Here is a 20903-nt window from a genome sequence, read left to right as displayed (position 1 = left end):
TAAGCACGAGAAGGTCTGTTTATTTCCAGAAAATCAGCTAGCTGGCGCTAAACTCTGTCAGGAGAGTTGAAGGCCTGAGCTGCAAAAGCAAGGCACTTTTAAGGAAAAAGTAGGGAAGGGGGAATCCCGAGGCTGTGTGTCCCAGTCCGGAGGGTTCCCATGGTTACAGAGATTACTTAGCATACCAGAGGTTATCAGAAAGAGAAGGCCTTGAGAAGAAGGAGGGAAAGCCCTGAGACTGCAAGTCTCATAGGGTTCCCATAGTTACAGAGATTACTTAGCACAGTAAGTCTATACATAGTTACAGCATAACGACATTTCATACAAAGTTATAAGATGAGGCCTTGAGAAGACAATGATGGCCTCTGGTTAGGCAGAACTAATTGGCACACCTGTGCTCTGGGATTCCATGGCCAGAGCACATCCTACGATTGTGGGCTAAGGGAGCAGCTGCCGATACTGTTGCAGCTGCTCGTGGGTCTCCGATTCTGATCACGTAACCACACCTAACCCTCCTCACTTAGTTGGGGGACTTTTTATTCTCTTTCGTTATTTTCCATCCACTTCCCTTAGTGGCCCAGAACACGTCACTTATAACAAAATTGCTTTTTACCTTAAGACAGAATCAAGCTGGTCCAACAATAGCTTTAAGAGACATTTACTATATTTATTACTAATTTGTGGTCTGAGGGACAGAACTCAGATCTTTGTACTTGTTAGGTAGGGTTCTACTGTTGATTCACACTCCAAGTCCTTGAATGTGATATTACTGATTAGATGCCCTATTCCTGTGTTTGAGATATATGGATATTTTTCTGGCCCTAAATTATAGGATATTGTAGACACACAGACACATAGGCAGACAGGTAATCCAGCAAATAATACACTTTAATGTCAGTGTGATGGGAGAAGTCCTTCTGTGTATATGTTTGATTGATTGATTGATTGATAAAATAAAGCACTGTTGGCCAAAAGGGAAGCATGACAGATGGGATTAGGAGTGTAGGAGGATTCTGGGAAATGTAGTCAAGAGTAAGGAGTCACCATGCACATCCCTGGGACTCCAGCACCAGACTGGGGCAGCCGAAACATCCAGTCCTGTGGCCTGAACAACTGCCAGGTCCTTGACTTTTCTGTGGGACACAGTCATTGTTGGACTACTCGAGTCACAACCTGTAAGCCACGCTAATAAATCCATGTTTGTATGTGTCTGTCCTTCTTTGCTCTCATGTGTATTCATCCTATTCTGTTCACTTAGAGAACCCTGACCAAAAAGCACAGCTGCCTTTCTCAATCTGCATAGTTTCTGTCTGGGGGCTGCAGTACCCATGGAGGCTTTAGTCTTAAGACTGAAACGGCATAAAGTTATAGTTGATTACAAAGTTCTTGCTGTTGGTTTTGTTTAATATTTCTGGAAAGCTGCTGAACCCATGGAAGGATCGGACTTTGACTTGATTCATTCACTTGTTGTCATCGCCAATCACTTTCCCAGCACCAAGTGGGAGTGGCAAGAAGCAGAATCCTCTGGCCCCCTTTGGCTCAAATTGCTGACAGACCTTGGTTCCTGTCCCTCCCTTGTCTGGGTCCTAGAGACCGACCAGGTTGGTACCTCTGGAGGCCAGGCCCGTTCAGGACTCACTTGGCTGTGTACAAGGCCTCTGAGTTCCCATGGCGGTGACGCTGAGCCTGCAGCCCGCGGGCCGCAGCTGCTGGGACGAGCCGTTGAGCATCGCCGTGCACGGCCTGGCCCTCGAGCAGCCCGTCACGCTGCGCGCCGCCCTGCGAGACGAGAAAGGCGCGCTCTTCCGCGCCCACGCGCGCTACCGCGCCGACGCCCGCGGCGACCTGGACCTGGCGCGCGCGTCCGCGCTGGGCGGCAGCTTCTCCGGGATCGAGCCCATGGGGCTGCTCTGGGCCATGGAGCCGGAACGGCCCTTCTGGCGCCTGATCAAGCGCGACGTGCAGACGCCCTTCGTGGTGGAGCTGGAGGTGCTGGACGGCCACGAGCCCGACGGCGGGCGGCTGCTGGCGCGGGCGGTGCACGAGCGTCACTTCATGGCCCCCGGGGTGCGGCGCGTGCCCGTGCGCGAGGGCCGTGTGCGCGCCACGCTCTTCCTGCCTCCAGGTGAGAGAGTGGAGGAGCTTGAGCACAAGGCCTGTGTCCCTACCAGGAGCTGGACTTCCTAGAAGTTCTGCAGTTCGCTACCGCAGATCTCCCCAGTCAGCATGGTTAGGAGAAACATTAGACAGGGAAGGAGACTGCCACGTTGCCTTTTTCTTTTGTCCTTCATACACACAGCCCCTTCCTCTAAAAAGGACACCGATTCTTTGAATTTCAAGATGCCTTTGCTTTGTCGTTTTCCCCTCTGTAGGAGATGGACCCTTCCCAGGGATCATTGATATCTATGGTGTTGGAGGGGGCCTGCTGGAATACCGAGCCAGCCTTGTGGCCGGCCATGGCTTTGCTACATTGGCTCTGGCTTTTTATGACTTTGAAGATCTCCCTAAGGATTTCAACATCATGGAAGTGGATTACTTTGAAGAAGCAGTGTGCTCCATGCTTCAACACCCCCAGGTTCTCCTCTGCTCTTGCCTCCCTGGGATTATCTACAGGGGTGGTCATCGGGGAAGTCTCTTTGGGAGACTTCCTTGACTTTGAGCATCTCATGTTTCTCCTTTCTCCATCGCATAGCTTCTTGGTGGGGACTCCATGTAATCCTATATGCTGGCTTTATGACCTTAAATTTCCTCTCAAATGTACTCACAACTTGACCACCCTTTTCAGAGGTTAAGAACGCCAAGCTGGACTTTGAAGTTCATGTTTCTATGAAGTTAATCATTTTCCAGTATGGCTTGGATAGAGTTGGAAGAACATACAAACCTTGGGTCAGAGCTTCATTCCCATGATTCGGTACATGGCCAAATAAAGTCTTGGTTCAGGGTCACTGCAAATGAGGTCTTGAAAGTGACAGGATCCCATGGCTCAGCATTTATAGCCAATTCCAATTGTCAGGCATTTAGTCGATATTCAGTATTTAGAATGACACTCATCCCTTCATGGTGGAGGCTGAGGCAGGAGGATTGAGAATTTAAAGCCAACTTGGACAAGTAACAAAATTCTGTCCTCAAAAGGAGTGGTAATTTAAAAAGAAAAAGAGATCTCCTGCGAGCTGATGTGGAGAGTGGCACTAGCCATCTTTCCAGTTGCATTAAAAATGGTGCATTTATTTTTATGTGTATGGGGTATAGCCTGCATATGTGTGTGTGCATCTCATGCATGTGGAGATCCCAGAGGCCAGGAGAGGGCGACAGATCCCTGGAACTGGAGTTATGGACGGTTGTGAGCTGCCATGTGGGTGCTGGGAATTAAATCAGGGTCCTCTGGAAGAGCAGCCAGTGTTCTTCACCACTGAGCCATCTCTCCAGACCTTCTAGTTGCATTTTTGGGTGCTTGGTAAGTTCTTTTTTAGTAACTTTCTGGGGTGTACATGTTCCACCACATACACATGGAAAAGAAGACCACTTGGAAGAGTCAGTTCTCTTCTACCTTGTAGTCCCAGGATTTGAACTTGGGTCATCAGATTTGGCAGCAAGCACTTCCGTTCTCCCAGCCAACCCCTCAGCCCTCTTTTTTCTTTCTGTTTGGTTCTTGGAGACTGTTTAACCTGGCCTTGAACTTTCTATGTAGCTGGCTGACTTTGAACTCCTGATCCTCCTGCCTCCACCTGCCCAGTGCTGAGATCATAGGCATGTTCCATTACACCTAGCTGGACACATTTTTGACTGGTGTCTTCTTTTTTTCTAGGTAAGGGGCCCAGACATTGGGCTTCTGGGTCTTTCTCTGGGAGCTGATGTTTGCCTCTCCATGGCTTCATTCTTGAAGAATGTCTCAGCCACAGTCTCCATCAATGGCTCTGCATTCAGTGGAAACAGACACATCCACTACAAGCAGACGATGATACCACCATTGGGCCATGACCTGAGGAGAATTAAGGTGGCTTTCTCTGGCATTCTGGACATTTTGGATATACAGAACGATATTGTAGGAGGCTATGAGAACCCCAGTATGATTCCCATAGAGAAGGCCAAGGGGCCCATCCTCTTCATCGCTGGCCAGGACGACCACTGCTGGAGGAGTGAGTTATACGCTCAGATAGCCTCGGAACGGTTACAGGCTCACGGAAAGCAATGGCCCCAGGTTATCCTTTACCCTGGGACTGGGCATTACATTGAGCCTCCTTACTTCCCCATGTGCCCAGCTTCTGTGCACAAATTAGTGGACAAAGCTGTGCTCTGGGGAGGGGAGGTCAGGGCTCACTCTAAAGCCCAGGTACATGCTTGGAAGCAAATTCTGTCCTTCTTTGGCAAACACTTGGACAATACCCAGAGCAGAGCTTCCTCTAGATTGTAGTGCATTTGTCTGTTGCTGATGGTAGATTCAAGGCCAAATTTTCATGTTCAGTAACTTTGGGTGCAAAGGTTTTCTTCTGGGTAACACTGAACTCATGTTTGGAGGCATTCATGGTTTATAGGTCACTGATAAGTTTTTAGTTGATACAGTACTCAGGTGGTTTGTCACAGGTATGGAAAGCCAACTATTGCTTGTATTAATAAACTGAGTAGCTTAGGTGGTCTTGTGGCAGTATTCTTGCTGGTCTGGCTCCAGAGTGCTAGTGCTTAACCCTAATCCATCTTTTGTCCATTGGATACTTTTTTTTCTCTTGTTGGCCTCTGTGTGAATCTTGTCTGAGCGTTTTCCAAAGGTGCAAAGCCTATGCAAAACTTGGTTCAAAAACAACTCAGAAAAATATGCTATTTTCTTATTGAGAATTGCATTTGGCATTGTCCCTTTGGAGGCCCAGTCAGGTTGTTTTGAGGACATGTTAATCAACTTGCTAAGGTATACATTGGAGTACAATAAAAGAAGCTCTGGGCTTCCACCCTGTGTAGCAAGAATTATAAAAAAAAAAACCCAGAGATAAGCTGGGCGGTGGTGTTGCACTTCTTTAATCCCAGCACTTGGGAGGCAGAGGCAGGCAGATCTCTGTGAGTTTGAGGCCGGGTTGGACCAACAGCCTCCAAAACAATACAGAGAAACCCTGTCTGGTAAAAACCAAACAAAAACAAAAACCCCCCAAAACCCAGAGATAGATATTGGGGTTAAAGCTAAGATCAGAGAAGCAAAGCTGCTTCTACCCATGCTCAGACCGAAGGGGTGATCCACAGAGACTCAGGCTGCCACACCCTCAGATTGCATCTCCAAACTGCACGACTGCTCAGACTCACTGATACTGCCCTGAGTTCCTGTCTCCTCCTGCCTTAAAATCCTCTCTCTGCCCAGTCATGTTACTCCTGTCTCCACCTCCATAGTGCTGGGATTAAAGGTGTGAGCTCTGTTTCTCTTTAAGACTGGTTTAGTCTCATGTAGCCCAGGGTGGCCTTGAACTCCCAGAGATCCATCTGCCTCTGTCTCCTGAGTGCTGGCATTAAAGGTGTGTACCACCACTGCCTAGCCTCTGTGGTTGTGGCTAGCTTTGCACTCTGATCTTCAGGCAAGCTTTATTAGATCATAAGCAATGTATCACCACAGCGCAGCAGCTGAGCAAGGCTAAATTCATTCTCAAGGTGCCTCTGAGTGTGCTTCACAGACCCTGGTGAACCCACATCTGAGTCGTAACATGGTTTGTCTCAGGCAAGCAAAGCCGACTATCACTTAAAGCTCAGTGTGAGGGCTTCCAAACCTCTACCTTTTAATTCACTGTATTTCAGTAGATACAGGACAAGGTAGACCACCACAAGCTGTCTACCTCGGATCCTCCTGCTCTACAAGACACAGACAGAATGAAATTATTCAGCTCTAAGAATGATTAAACTACCACAGAGGATCTGAACTTTTAATTTTGAAGACATTTTACAGTTACACAATTTTCCAAAACCTCAGAGACACTTATACAGTTCATCAACTTCCCCTAATGCTGGAACCTCATACACTATAGGTCAAATATAGTGATTCAGAAACTGACATGCTGCTATTGACTGTGGGATCTGTTTGAAATGAGCTTACTGCTGTCTTTAGGAAATGTGTGTTCAAATGTTACCAAGATGGAAGTGCAGGAGTTCCTCTGTGTCACTCATAACCGCTCTACACAATAGGATCAGATCTGGGGACATGAGGGACATCAGGGCTATGGCACAGGAGTCTGTCCTACCTGCTTATCACAAAAGAGGCTAAACTTCAGAGCCACAGCAAAGTAAATGAACTTAAAGAGGGTGACAGCCTCTACAGGGAAAGCCCTCTAAATTATCAGGATGGCATCCTTCGTCAAGGGGCGGGGGAGGAAAACATGCAACAACTGAGCTTTGTCATGGTTTTGTTTTTCTCGAACCAGGCAGCACTTCATTCTTTAAACAAATGTTCTCATCAGCTAAATAAGTAGAGGAGGCCAGTTTCATAAGAAAAAGAGCAGGAGGAGGCTTGGCCATTTTGAAATGATTTTCTCCATAAAAAGGAAGAAAACGAACAAAATGGATAATAATATCAGGTCCTTCGGGTTACTCATGTGGAGATGGATGCACTAACATATGCAAGGAAAGGACTCCCGTCTTCCACGCTTGAACCTGGCCTGTTTGGGGACTCTATTTCTTCTCCCCTCTGGTTTGTCCAGGAAACAAACTCAGAGAACAGCTTAGTTGCAATTCCATGATTGGTATTTTAACAATTCAGATGACTGAATTTTACATTTAACTCGGTCTTCTATAGAAACTATCTAAACAGTGACTTCCAGTGCTCTCAATCTGCCACCTTTGACTGACATTTCTAACCACTCCTCTTTTTACACGTGGACAGCACTTTGCCTTACTTGGCAGCTAGGAGCTTATCTCTTGCTTATGCTTCAAAAAAATTTCAGTTCTCCAACATTTTTCCTAATGTATAACTAGTGGAAAATAAATAAGAGTTCTCAACCCTAGTTCAGACAATAAAGTTTCTCTCTGGTGGCAGGTTGAGTTCTGACACAGATGCCAGTTACAGCAACCTGGCCTTTCCACACTGAATTCAGAGCCTGTGTCTCTTAGTCACGGAAACTTTTGGAGACCTCTCAGAGAGAAACCCTCTGGGAGTTTCCTGATCATAAGTAGACAAATGCTGCTTTAGATTAGAAAAACTGTTCTGTCTATTCATCAATCCCTGACCCTAGTTAGGGTCACAGAAATTCCCGTTTTGGGTTAGTTCTGGAGACAGCCCATCATCTGGGTACTTAATGCAGCCATTTCACTGGGTGCCTGGAACAGGTGGACTCTGGGTGAGGCCAGTTCCTCTCACAACTGTCTGTGGAAAGGTAAGTGTGATACACCACTAAAACAAGGAGTCCCCAGCAAAGGTTCATAAATGGCAACAACAGGGTCACCTCAGATGTTTCTCTCTCAGGTGCCAGAAGTCGATTGTTTCTTCACGGCGTGGAAAGCCAGGGGCAAGGACAGTAAAAGGTGTCTCTCTGTGTTCTGCCCATCTATGTATTTCGGGCCTCTGTGTTGAGGCCAAGTTCCCCACATCTGGCAACAGCTGACTTTTACAGGTGACTTCATACCAGAGGCCCATTTGTACAACTTTTTTTTTCTTTTTTTCTTTTTTGGTTTTACGAGACAGGGTTTCTCTGTATTGTTTTGGAGGCTATAGGTCCAGCCCGGCCTGGAACTCACAGAGATCCACCTGCCTCTGCCTTCCGAGTGCTGGGATTAAAGGCGTGTGCCACCACCACCCAGCTGTACAACTTTTAAAAATCCTATTCATTGAGCTTCGAACTGTTTTTCTCCCTTCTCCCCTCTGCTCCTTGTTGAGGTATGAAACTATGATTGTGTTCAGGCAGAAACACATCATAGGACAAGAGGAGGGTGAAATCAAGGTATTTCTTCCTACGAGGTTGAATCCGCGCCTACGTTGCTTGCCTCATCCTACTAGAAAAGCTGCAACTCTGCCAGGCAGCCCTCTTCTCCAGCCCTTCAGAGACTGTCTGTCTGTCTGTCTGTCTGTCTGTCTGTCTGTCTGTTTGCAGACAATGGTCGGGAGGGTGTGTTTAACTCTGAGAAAGACTTTCCCATCTGAGGTGTACATAACTCCAGAGTTACCTCCAGGTACTTGACTGAGGAAACTTGAACAGAATTCTCCAACAAAAGTTGTAGTTTTATTACCACAGGTAGAAAGCTTAAAGGAAAAGATGGAAGATTTATGGAAGATAGATTTCTAGAAAGTTCTGCTTACACAGACTTCTGGAGAGGCCCCCAAAAGAAGAAAAAAACAAACAATCCCAAACTTCTCTAGGGGCTTCTTACAGGACTCGTGCGGAAAGTGGGCCAACACTGAGGTAATTCCTACTGAGATGGGTTAATTCTCTGACCATGGGGAGACAAGCCATCAGGAGGCACATATTCTATGCACATTCTCCTGGCTAACCAGCGAGGAGGCACATATTCTATGCACATTCTCCTGGCTAACCAGCGAGGTGATGGGCTCTTCGTGTACTGCTTGCCTAGTCTGGGTGGTGGAAGCCCTTCTCCGCCAGTCTCTGACTTCTGCATTATTAGCTCTTGACCTTGTCTGTCTGCTGGTAGTTACTCTTGGCCAGAGTTGCTCTACTCCGACCTTGCAAGGTCTTGTGAGTCTTAGACCTTGGTGGTGTCTGCTAACCATTTTACCCTATGCTGTCTTTGTTTCTAGGTTTTGTGATCATCTCATTGCTTTACCGTGGGCCTTTTTCCTTTACTGTCTACAGAGGGTTCACAGTTATGACAGCTACCAACACATGGCTGTGGTTTTCCTGGGTTACATAATTTAGCTCATAGTCCGGACAATCTGGAAAAGGTCATGGTTTTTCTTCTTTCTTTCTTTCTTTTTGGAAATCACCCTTAAAATTTTGTCAGCTACAATTAGCTGCATTAGAATATACCAATGGGGGGGGCTGGAGAGATGGCTCAGTGGTTAAGAGAACTGGCTGTTCTTCCAAAAGTCTTGAGTTCAATTCCCAGCAACAGTATGGTGGTTCACGATCATCCATAATGAGATCTGATGCCTCTTCTGGCCTGCATGCAGACATGTAGGCAGAATGTTGTATAGGTAATAAATGAATAAATCTTTATATATATATATATATGTATGTATGTATACACACACACACACACACACACACACACACACACACACACACCAATGGGCAACAATGTCTTGTCTGTGCTTGGGGAAGGAGTTTCCAGGGAAGCCATTCTGCCTGCCAGTGCTGGTCCAGCTCATGCCCAGCTACAAGCCTCTATTTCTCTATTCTCAGCTTTAACTAACCTTTTAACCTTGGTCTCTGTTTCTTCACAGCAGTTGTCCAGGCTTTTGTAATAAGCTCATTTACAAAACACTTTTAAATAACCCCATTTGCTTCAACTTTCTCCTTGCCTGAACTCTGACTGGTACAGCCTCAAACTGACAACTCAGCTGAGTTGGAAAACACCAATTCCATGCTTGGTATTGGGACAGTTTTAATATATTAGTCCATTGATTCATCCCAGGAAAACTTTCCAGTTAAGGACCATTAATTACATATCTTGATAAGGAACTGGAAGAGTACAGAGTGGTGGATCAGGCCTGTGATTCCAGCACTTGGAAGGTGGAGAAAGAAGGAGCAGGAGGTCCAGGCTACATAGCCAGTTCAAAGTCAGGTGAAACAGTATCTCAAAACAACCACCGCCACTGCCACCACTACCTGGAAGGTAACTAAGAAGCAGCATCAATCTGTAACCCAGGAGGTCTGATTTCTATAGAAGCGACTCCAGGTTCAGAAAAGTCTAGACAAAAGCTGAGTCTAGAAGGCATAAAAAAAGATTAAAGACATATGGCCCTATTTCTCAAGGATTACTAGAATTGCCGTTTCCTGGAATGCTTTGGCACAATCCAGACTTTTGTAACGATATCCTTTTCAGTTTTCTTGTATACACTATTTCACCGCTCACCAGAGTGTAAAACAAGATTAATCATTACTCATCTAACGCACTGTAACATCTAATAAACGCTAGCGGGCATGGAACAGAGGCTGGCACCAAAGATCCCAGAAGAATTTACAGCTGTAACAGCAAGCCCTGGGAGGCCTAGAGCACCAAGGCAAAGCCAGGATCTGAAGCAATGCAGGCATTTACGGCCCAGAACCGGATGGCTCCTATAATGATCCTGGAGCCTGCAGATAGTTGCCTCTTCGACCAGCCAGTGCTCATCGCCGTGCACGGCCTGGCCCCCGAGCAGCCCGTCACGCTGCGCGCCGCCCTGCGAGACGAGAAAGGCGCGCTCTTCCGCGCCCACGCGCGCTACCGCGCCGACGCCCGCGGCGACCTGGACCTGGCGCGCGCGCCCGCGCTGGGCGGCAGCTTCTCCGGGATCGAACCCATGGGGCTGCTCTGGGCCATGGAGCCCGACCGGCCCTTCTGGCGCCTGATCAAGCGCGACGTGCAGACGCCCTTCGTGGTGGAGCTGGAGGTGCTGGACGGCCACGAGCCCGACGGCGGGCGGCTGCTGGCGCGGGCGGTGCACGAGCGTCACTTCATGGCCCCCGGGGTGCGGCGCGTGCCCGTGCGCGAGGGCCGTGTGCGCGCCACGCTCTTCCTGCCTCCAGGTGAGCGGCCCTCCCTCCCGGGCTTGCAGTCCCGGATGCTTCAGGGGTGCAGAGCCTGGGCTCCTCTTCCCTGTCTCCCGCACTCTCCACGGGGTCCTTGGAGGTCAGTGGCCCCTGGAAAAGTCTTTCTGACTTGGGTCATGGCTAGGCGAGTCCTGAACTGAAGGTCAGCTCACCAGCAGCATCTGAAGGCAAGCAGAGCATCAGAGCTGGCCCAGACCCTGTGAACTAGAAATCTTTTCTCTGTGATAATAAGACCAGCACGGGTTCTCGTTTGGCATCTAATGCTCTAGAACAATCCGCAGGTGGGCCAGCGCAAGCACTGGGGGACTTTCTAACTGGCAGGACTTGCGTGCCACTCTTGAGTTCGGAATCTGAAAGTGTGGGTGTGGAGGGCCGTCTTGGCTGATTCGGGGGTAACTTTTTCCTAGGGTAAGAGTCCCAGCTTTGAGAGGGACTTAAGCCCAGTAACTCACAGAGAGCCTTTCTAGGGGATTTGGCTAACTGTTTCTCCGTTCCTTTGAAATGAGGACAGAAATGGCAGTTTAGTGAAGGTCTGAGGATAAGGACACGGCACTTTTTGTTGTTTTGTTTGTGGAGATCTGCCTGCCCTCCTGCCCGCCTCTGTCTCCCAAGTCCTGGGATTAACGGGCATGTGCCACCCCGGCACTTCTTATAGAACAGTTAAGTGATACTGAAAACTGAGAAAGTGGCTCTTTGATTAAAAACTTTAAAATGCTTTAAATGTGCTTACTTGTTTACATATTTAAGTAGCAATAAGCAAAAATTCAAGAACTCAGAGGTCTCCGTAACAAGAGGTCTCTCTTTCGTGGGAAGTTATTATTACCGGCCTCTCTGGCAGTTGTCTTTCCTTCCAGTATTAGTCTGAAGGGCTGATCTCCCTCCCAACCAGAACGCTATTTTTAAAGTTCAGATTTTCCTGAGGACCCTGGAATGCTTCCTTCCTAGGTTCACCACCATTGTGAAAATCCCTTTTCTCTTTCTGTATACTTCTTACCGCTTCTAATCAGTTAGCTTGTCCTCCTTTGTCCCATTGCCTGACAGTCCCCTGCGGTAGCCGAGATCGCTGTCATACTGTATTCTGTCCTGGTTAGGCCAACCCGTATCTGTATTCAGTGAGTTCGGCTCTGCTTTTAAAAAGAATGCGTTTTGACTGTGGCAGTTCCACCGCGAGGACTCTCTTGCTCAAATCTCTGCGTGTGCTTGTGGCCTCTAAGGAGGCCATGAGAGGATCTTCTTATCTCCTCTAAGGGCGTTCCAGCTTTTCAGGTTATCTGAAACTGCCAAAAACGGGGTGAAGCTGTGCGACCCTGGAGGTGGATGGAAGGGTGTGCAGGATATGTTGGTGTGTGAAAGAAAAAGGTTTCAGAAATGTGACTATGACTTGACTGTTCTAAGAGATAAATGGTTTGTGTCTATTATAAACAATATAAATAGCCTGGGCATATAGTTGGCATGTACAGTCCTAACTCCTGGAGTTTATGGTATTTATCAGCACTGTAATATAAGGGGACAAAAGCAACAACCTCGATGATCAGTAAAAAGGAAACAAAGTATGATCTGTTCCTTAGTGTGTTTCCTAGGGTACAAACACAGCACACACCTCCAATTAGGGACAAAAATAATCATCTGGGATCTTGAGAGTTAAAACTTTACTACACATGACTTAGTAAAGTGTTTATCTAGCACTCAGGAGACCCTAGGTTTCATCCCCATTACCAAAAATGTGGATGTGGTGGCCCGTGTCTGGGGAAGTGGAGGCGGTAGGATCAGGAGTTCAAGGCTATCCATAACAGTCTGGACTACATGAGACTGTTTACAAATAAGTAAAGAGATTTCACATCAATTACAAATAGCCTAGAAAATTGCAGCAAATGTAGATGAAATGTGGCTTCAGTTTGATGGTTTTGAAAATTATAAGCCTTGGACATAGAAAGAGTGAATGTTGCAGGAGGATTTATTTTTGAGATTCTTCCAAGATGACCAATGATGATTAGATATCAAAAAACTTGGGCGCTGAAGCCGTCAGTTTCTGAGTTGTAAGGTTCCAGAAAAGTTTATGTGTTGCTAGAATAGGAGGCATACTTGTTCCAAGCCATTGGTGTAGGGACACCCAGCACCCATCACACCCTGAAGCTCACCAGTGCTGGCCACTCCGGGCTGCCACACACTCAACCCTGAGGACAGCTGGCTCACCCACAAGTGCAAGTCTAGGCAATAGGGGAGGGCAGAATCCCCATTTGCCATTTTTAAGAAAGGTAAGGTTGCAGATCTCACACTAATATTCCACCCAACAAGGCATATTTTCAAAAAAGGAAAAGAGGCTTGAATGTTTCGTGTCCTTTCTCCTGCCTCTCAATAAGCAGAATAATGAGTTAGTAAGACATTTGAAAACTAAATCTGCAAGGGGGGTGCTTTTGTTTTTATTTCTAAGGAAATGGGCCCTTTCCGGGGATCGTGGACCTTTTTGGAGTTGGCGGTGGCCTTCTGGAGTACCGAGCTAGTCTGCTGGCTGGAAAGGGCTTTGCTGTCATGGCTCTGGCTTATTATAACTATGATGACCTCCCCAAGGGCATGAAAGTCTTTCACCTGGAGTACTTTGAAGAAGCCGTGAACTACCTGCTCAGTCACCCTCAGGTTTGCTGTTAGAGTATTTCAGTTTAAAATCAGAGGTCCTAAATGCCTCCTGGAGTCAAAGTTGGATTTGCAACTGTGTTATAAAGTTTGAAGATTTATAACAATATTTAGTCTTTTTCAAATCCGCAGAGCAAAGTATATTTAACTGGGATGATCTCAGGGGGCATGAAAAGGTTGGTACACAGAAGTTTGAATCTGCCATAGGGTGACCCACCATCCCAGATTTCTGAGGGGAGAGGGTTACCTCCAGCAATGTCCATTTTCCCGCCCAATGAGATAGTCAAGACAAATCATGAGTGTTAGGGTCACCTTAGCCTTGTCACAGTCTTATGTCTGTGATTTTGTGTCCAGCCTCCAGGTTTGTTACAAGCATTAAATAACTCATTCTTGTGAAGCTCTTGGAATGTGCCTGCCATTTACCGATAAGTTTGTATTCATCCACCTAGCAAATACTAAAGGGGGTAGACACAGCATGGACAGGCAGAGAAGACAAGGCCATGTCATGTTTGTCCACACATAAACATAGACGCAGTGTGGGGACAGAAATAGAGAGCTAGGGAAAGGGGCCAGCAATTGTAACATTACTTGTTTGTGAAGTGACAGAGCTGATGGGGAACTCTGAAACACAACAGAGGGGAAGAGACTCATTCTGAAGGCTGTTAATTGTAACATTACTTGTTTGTGAAGTGACAGAGCTGATGGGGAGCTCTGAAACACAACAGAGGGGAGAGACTCATTCTGAAGGCTGTTAATTGTCTAGATCCACCTAGCAGTTGTGACTTTGTAAACACTCCAGTACCCATCACGACTTACTGGGAAGGAAATAAATACAGAAAGAAATCAACAGTGATTCAGAATCTCCTGAAGTAGCTTAAGTTGATTCTGTTTGTTTATATACACTTGATTATGATTTTATATACACAGATATACCAGGCAAGTAGCAAAATTTAATTATGTCAAAAAGGGCTTGACTTGTGATTTCTCATTGGAGTAGCAGGTAGACTCTGAGCTTCAGTGACCCTTCCAAAGTCAGGATGATATAGAGTCATACTTAGGCTCAGGGCCACCTGATATGCAGGACTGGGTAGTACTCACTGTCTTACCTTTTGTATGGGCTCACTCTCCTTTTCTGTCTGTGTCTTTCTCAGGTAAAAGGTTCAGGAATTGGGCTGCTTGGCATTTCCAAAGGGGGTGAACTTGGCCTTGCTATGGCCTCCTTCCTGAAGGGCATCAAAGCTGCTGTCATCATCAATGGCTCTGTGGCTGCTGTTGGGAGCACCATGCACTACAAGGATGAGACTATACCCCCTGTGACTAGCCTGAAAAAACGAGTCAGAAGGACCAAAGACGGCCTCTTGAATGTTGTGGATGCTCTGGAAAGCCCTTTGGTAGAAGAGAAGAGCTTCATCCCCGTGGAGAGGTCTGACACGACCTTCCTGTTGCTTGTAGGTCAGGATGACCACAACTGGAAGAGCGAGTTCTATGCCAATGAGATCTCCAAACGCTTACAGGCCCAAGGGAAGGAGAAGCCCCAGATCATCTGCTACCCAGAAGCGGGGCACTACATTGAGCCCCCTTACTTCCCACTGTGCAAGGCTGGCATGCACCTCCTGGTGGGTGCTAATATCACCTTTGGAGGGGAGCCTAAGCCTCATGCCGTGGCCCAGGTGGATGCATGGCAGCAACTCCAGACTTTCTTCCACAAACACTTGGGTAGTGAAGAAAGGACAATCCCATCAAAACTGTGATTTTTATTTAAGTTCTATTTTATTTAACATCTCTAATAAAGGTCTCTCTGGGAATAGCCTCTGCTGTGTGTGTGTGTGTGTGTATGTGTGTGTGTGTGTGTGTGTGTGTGTGCTTCTCTTTTCTCTTTTATATCAATGTAGAGGTTTTTTCTTCCCCAAATTATTTTTTGGGAATAGCCTCTGCTGTGTGTGTGTGTGTTTCTCTTTTCTCTTTTATATCAATGTAGAGGTTTTTTTCCCCCCAAATTATTTTTAACTGCAGGCCTTATCAGTCTGGGAGGAGAGTGATTGTACAGAAAACATGGGTGTAGCCAAAGCTAATATCTTGCCATGGCTCCACCTACAGGTGACAAGAGCCGTAGCTCTGAAAGAAAGGTCCAGTCACTGTTAAATCACTGGAGTTCAGTAATTATTTGCCGAATGGCTGACTAAAAAATAAATGATCACCTACTGTTTAAACAAACATCATCAGGGCCTGGGAAGGTGACTCAGCAGTTAAGAACACACATTGCTCTTATAGGACTTAAGTTTGGTTCCCAGCACCTGAACCAAGCAGTTCACAACTGACTAACTCTAGTTCCAACACCCGTACACACGTGTTCATACCCACACACACACACAGACATACACATAAATAAAAATTCATGGTTTTGAAAGCATAAACAATGGTCCTTGGTCTGTGTTGGCGCTATCGTGTGGATTCCACTAATTGTAGATTTATATATGCAGACCTTTCCACGTCATCGATGCACACAGAACACCACGATTACCAAGACAGCGTTCATGCTGTGGTTCACATTCCAAGTACTTGGCAAGTGACTTAACTGTTGCAATTCTCTGTGAGACATGCCAGTCACTGCAGTTTTGGCAGCTTACAAATGCCTGTAACTCCTGTTCCTGTCCTCCCTCAAGGGCTCTTAACTACTTAGCCATCTCCCCGGCACCACCTAGTGTTCTTTTTAATTTTAAGTATTTGTATGTTTAATGGATGCGTGTTGTTCCTTCACGAATGTCTTGCACCATGTGTGTGCAGTGCCTGTGGAGGCAAGAAAAAGGCATTGGACCATCTGCAATTAGAGTTATAGATGGTTGTGAGTTGCCATGAAGGTTCTATGAATCGAACCTGAGCCCCCTAAATGAGCAGCCAGTGCTCTTAATCATTGAACCATCCCTCCAACCCTGGTAATCGTATGCTTTCTTTTGTTGACACAGGGTCTCTCTAAGTAGTCCTGGCTGTCCTGGAACTTGCTTTGTAGACCAGACTGGCCTGGAATTAACAGAGACCCGCCTGCCTCCTGAGGGCTGGGATTACAGACATGGGCCACCATCCCTGGCTCTTTTTACATAAACAATTCCTGATGGTTTTCTCTCCTTAAAACTCAAAAACAGCTGGGCGGTGGTGGTGCACGCCTTTAATCCCAGCACTTGGGAGGCAGAGGCAGGGGGATCTCTGTGAGTTTGAGGCCGGGCTGGACCGGCAGCCTCCATAACAATACAGAGAAACCCTGTCTCGTAAAAACCAAAAACCAACCAACCAACCAACCAAACAAACAAACAAACAAAAAAAAAACCTCAAAAACAGGCTGAAGAGATGAATCAGCAGTTAGGAGCACTTCCCAATTTTTGAAACCACTGGAGTTTGGTTCCCAACATCCATGTTGGGAACTCTGTGAGTTCAAGGTCAGCCTGATCTACATAGTGAATTCCAGCACAGCCAGGGCTACACAGTGTGACCCTGTCTCAAAAAAAAAAAAAAAAAAAAAAAAAAAAAGGAAATGGTAGGCTCAGAGACTCAGTGAGAGAGGAAGAACAGTATCACCATCAGGGACAGACAGGGCAGCTCCTGAAAAGACTCCCAACTCTGATCCAGTGTGTGTTCTCCTCTGAAACCACAACATGGGTCAGTTGTAAGTGCGTTTACAGAAGCCCACACGGCAGTCCAAAGGCTCTTAAGGGCAATGACCTGCTGTTCCAGCTGTGTCTCCAGGCTACTCATTCCAGTTAGCATGTGGAGTCACAGTACGAACATTGCTTTATGTGAATCACTAAGTAAATCAAACCAGTGATTAATCTTTGCTACCTTATTCTACTTCTTTTTGTTAGTATGTGGGGGTGTGAGGATTCTTGTGTACTTTTTTTCTTTTTTTTTTTTTTTTTTTTTTTGGTTTATGAGACAGGGTTTCTCTGTATTGTTTTGGAGGCTGTTGGTCCAGCCCAGCCTCGAACTCACAGAGATCTGCCTGCCTCTGCCTCTCGAGTGCTGGGATTAAAGGTGTGCGCCACCACCGCCCGGCTCTTGTGTACTTTTGAAGGTCAGAGGTCAGCCTCGGATGCTGTTCCTCAGGAGCTTCGTACTTTGTGTTTCTGAGACAGGGTCTCTCACAGAGACCTGGATCTTATTGACTAGGCTAGACTGACAGGGCCAGCAAGTCTGAAGGATCCTCCTGTCTATCTCCCTGTGACAGGACAAGACAGTGCACTAGGTTCCTCTGTCTTGTATTCTTGCTGAGGTCATTTCAGGGTTTACTAGAACTTGGTCTTCCTGGTGGAGAATCGTGTGGAAAATTACCCAAGACTCTTCTAGGAACCTGAGGTCAGGATGTCCTAGCCAACTTAGGATGTGGGAACTGCTAACCACTGACTACTCTGAGCATCAACCGATAACTTCTGTGAGCCCAATGCAGCTGCCAAGCGAGATGCCAGGGTGTGGGTTTTGCCTTTACAAACGAAACGCTACTCGCTGGACACTCAGCACACCTGGGCCCTGAGTAGCTGGATATGGTCCAGCTGCTGGAATAAAGATTTAAACTTTGATTATAACCCGTATCTGAGTGGTTTCAGAGTATGGTTTTATGGCGTATATTGTTTATATTTTAGTGAAACCTTTGTTTTGCTGGGATACTCGGTGCTCTGGTAAACTGAGAAATTAGTGGTGATTAAGAAGAAGCCAGCATTGTTGAGGTGAAATCTTCTGGAAGTGCTTTCTGAAGGGCAGCACACACAGCCTGTGGTCTAGATATGACCAAGGTTGTTCCTTGTGCTGACAGCTGAACGCTGAAGTGTAAGAGTCATACATCTGGTACTGGTTTTGAGGGCATGAAGGGGTCATAGAGAGCAGCTGAGGCTTGTCACTGTGTAGCAGGCAGTGCTGGTGTCCCCAAAGAGAGCCCAGAAAAGGCTATTGGTGAAAGTGTAGCTGGGTCACAGCAAGGAACCCCAGCAGTTTTGGAGATGCCAGAACCATGGGATGACCACCAAGAACAGCAGCAGCAGTAGTGGAAATGTGACGGAAAGTTCCAGGCATAAATGTAAATAAAGTCACGAGAGTCCAGTGTGACTATAAATACAAGGTAACTTGAGTATATGTGTAAATATAAAGCATGGGCCAGGAAAATGGTAAACAGCTGTTTGTACATTTACTCTGAATGTGCCTATGTGTAAATATAAAGGGTATGCTTTCTTTTATCTCTCTTTAGTAAATTAGCCAATCATATGTGTTAGTGTTTTATGGTGGTGAAGAGACACCAGGACCATAGCAACTCATAAAAGAAGCACTTTGCCGGGCGTTGGTGGCTCACACTGTTAATCCCAACAGTTGGGAGGCAGAGGCAGGTGGATCTCTGTGAATTTGAGGACAGCCTGGTCTACAGAGTGAGTTCCAGGACAGGCTCCAAAGCAATACAGAGAAACCCTGTTTCAAAAAAAAAAAAAAGAAAGGAAAAAAGAAAACATTTAATTGGAACTAGCTTACAGTTCAGAGGTTTAGTCCGTTATCATCATGGCAGGGAGCATGGTGGCATATGGGTAGACATGGTGCTGGAGAAGTAACTGAGGGTTCTATATCCAGACCCACATGCAGCTGGAAGAGAGTAGTAACAACACTGGGCCTGGCTTGGCTTCAGAAACCTCAAAGTCTACCTCCAGTGATACGCCTCCTCCAACAAGGCCACTTCATGATGACTAAGCATTCAAATTAAATATGAGCCTGGGTGGGGGTATTCTTATTCAAACCATTATGCCATGCTTCATTAGGACTTGTCCTGAACTTCCTTTTTAAATTATGTTATATGTATGGTGGGTGTGTGTATGAGCATTGGCATTTGTGGAGATACATATGTGTGTGGTGGTGATGTTTACGTACATGCATGGCAGAAATCATGCCGTCACCCTTGGGAATAGGGCATAGGTGTGTTGCAAACGGAGCTCCTTAGACAGCAAGGAGCTGTGGAGAATCCCATCCATTTGGTAAGAACCTATGGATACAATGCTGCAAACTCCCGTGCTGACTATAGGGAGCTCGTGGGCTTCAGGCTTCTCTAACTTTTGCTATGCCTGAGTTTACTAGAAACAAAAGCCTCTACAGAAAAACTAAATTTCTCTGATCTGTTACAGAAACCGGTCATCCTAAATAAGCAGGAGGAACTCACTAAGGATAATGATTATTGCTTCTTCAAAACCAAAAAGAGATAAATATATTCCAAAGAACATAAGAACCAAGAAAATGGTTTCTGAAAAGATGACATTAAAAACCTTATAGGGACACAGAAGGAAAACAGATAGGACACAAAAGGTCAGACATTTATCTGGCACTAGGACATGAACACTCAGATACTTTTCCAATATCAAAGTATCAATAAAGGAATCTAAAGCTCCTAGTTCCTCTTAAAGGAGTACATTTAGAAATTGCCAGGAAGAATAAAGACGCTTAGTCTCAATAGTTAAAGAGTTAGGTATTAATCATTATTATTTCGAGAACTTATAAAGAATAGGATTATAACTGCAATCCACATACTAAAATTGACATACAGGTCACTGAGAAAGTGGTATGCACCTAAAAATGATACTCTAGGCATCACAATATATTCATCGGATCACATATTGTTAAGAATTAATCACCGGGCTCAAATCTCTTACTTTGTAACCACATGTTTGCTGCCGGTTAGGGCACAGTATGAATAAGATGTACCTAACTAGATATAAACATTTGGCTTGCTATATGATGATATGGGGTAAAGGTCAATGACGTCGAGGGAGTGGGAAAGAAGAGAAACTAAAATGTTAATGATTCCTTGAAACTGCTCATGCTCGAATGCATTGGAACCTATATGAATAAAGACAGCCTGAGCTGGTCTGGGCCATCAGTTTGAAAGACAGCTGGTGTTCAGACTCTTCATTTTTCTCTGACTTCACACATCTTTCCCAAAACTCAAGAACCCTGCTGGAGCTGAACTCCGGCACACGCATGTGTGGGCATCTATGTGGAGACCTGAAACTGGCATCGTATGTCTTCCTCCATTGCTCCTGCTTTGTCTGTAGAGGCAGTGTCTCTGGCTCACTGACTCCAGCTACTCTAGCTAACCAGGTAGCCTCTCAGATTACATGCCAGCCTGCCTTTTACATGATACCTTAGTCCTCACACTAGCACAGCAAATGCTTTCTCTGCTAGGCCCCCTCTTCAGCCCCTTAGAAATTCTCCATGCTCTATGATGCAGTCAGCTTTTACCATGGTGGTGGTAGGCAGCATCTCCTTCCCTTCCTGACATGTTCAGTCAAACAGAAGCACACTTCGGGATGAGAAGAGTTAAATGGAACAGTTATCTCCTGTTTGCATCATCATTCTGATGTGAACTAAATTTCCCAGGGAAAAAAAAGCCACACTGATGTTATTGATGTTGATTCAAACTTCTGCAATCGACAGACACACAGAGCCAAATTTTCTTGCCCTACCTTTAGTCCCCTTTAAACTCCTCTCTGTTTAACATACTATCCAGCCTGTGGTAAATCCTTTTGCAATGTACAGACCCCTAGCTTCCACCAACCACTCTGAGAATACCATCAGGTAGCATCCGAGGCC

At 46.1% G+C, this 20903-nt stretch overlaps 2 protein-coding genes and 1 long non-coding RNA gene across 3 annotated transcripts; 2 read left to right on the top strand and 1 right to left on the bottom strand.

Moving 5' to 3' along the window:
- On the bottom strand, positions 1-1739 carry LOC121139298. Its single transcript, XR_005876218.1, has 2 exons — positions 1640-1739; positions 1-79 (listed from the first exon to the last, which is right to left on the bottom strand). It is a non-coding gene; the product is annotated as an uncharacterized LOC121139298 (long non-coding RNA).
- Positions 1540-4627, top strand: Acot4 (acyl-CoA thioesterase 4). The gene is made up of 3 exons (XM_040742778.1): positions 1540-2125; positions 2373-2575; positions 3806-4627. The coding sequence occupies exons 1-3, from the start codon at positions 1669-1671 to the stop codon at positions 4409-4411; spliced, it is 1266 nt and encodes a 421-aa protein (XP_040598712.1). The 5' UTR covers positions 1540-1668; the 3' UTR covers positions 4412-4627.
- Positions 4628-9976: 5349 nt separating this feature from the next.
- On the top strand, positions 9977-15103 carry LOC101842750 (acyl-coenzyme A thioesterase 1-like). Its single transcript, XM_040742777.1, has 3 exons — positions 9977-10643; positions 13099-13301; positions 14450-15103. The coding sequence occupies exons 1-3, from the start codon at positions 10160-10162 to the stop codon at positions 15047-15049; spliced, it is 1287 nt and encodes a 428-aa protein (XP_040598711.1). The 5' UTR covers positions 9977-10159; the 3' UTR covers positions 15050-15103.
- The last annotated feature ends 5800 nt before the right edge of the window (positions 15104-20903 follow it).

This window comes from Mesocricetus auratus, unplaced genomic scaffold, assembly GCF_017639785.1.
Source record: "Mesocricetus auratus isolate SY011 unplaced genomic scaffold, BCM_Maur_2.0 Super-Scaffold_15014, whole genome shotgun sequence".
NCBI classification, from domain to species: Eukaryota; Metazoa; Chordata; class Mammalia; order Rodentia; family Cricetidae; genus Mesocricetus; species Mesocricetus auratus.
The sequence above is the reverse complement of the archived record's forward strand: the minus strand, read 5'-3'. Positions and strand labels throughout refer to the sequence as shown.

Coding starts and splice junctions, on each gene's coding strand:
- Acot4 (XM_040742778.1), top strand. CDS start 1,669: ATGGCGGTGACGCTGAGCCTGCAGCCCGCGGGCCGCAGCTGCTGGGAC. Junction 2,126..2,372: donor CACGCTCTTCCTGCCTCCAG/GTGAGAGAGTGG, acceptor TCCCCTCTGTAG/GAGATGGACCCTTCCCAGGG. Junction 2,576..3,805: donor CCATGCTTCAACACCCCCAG/GTTCTCCTCTGC, acceptor CTTTTTTTCTAG/GTAAGGGGCCCAGACATTGG.
- LOC101842750 (XM_040742777.1), top strand. CDS start 10,160: ATGCAGGCATTTACGGCCCAGAACCGGATGGCTCCTATAATGATCCTG. Junction 10,644..13,098: donor CACGCTCTTCCTGCCTCCAG/GTGAGCGGCCCT, acceptor TTTATTTCTAAG/GAAATGGGCCCTTTCCGGGG. Junction 13,302..14,449: donor ACCTGCTCAGTCACCCTCAG/GTTTGCTGTTAG, acceptor TGTCTTTCTCAG/GTAAAAGGTTCAGGAATTGG.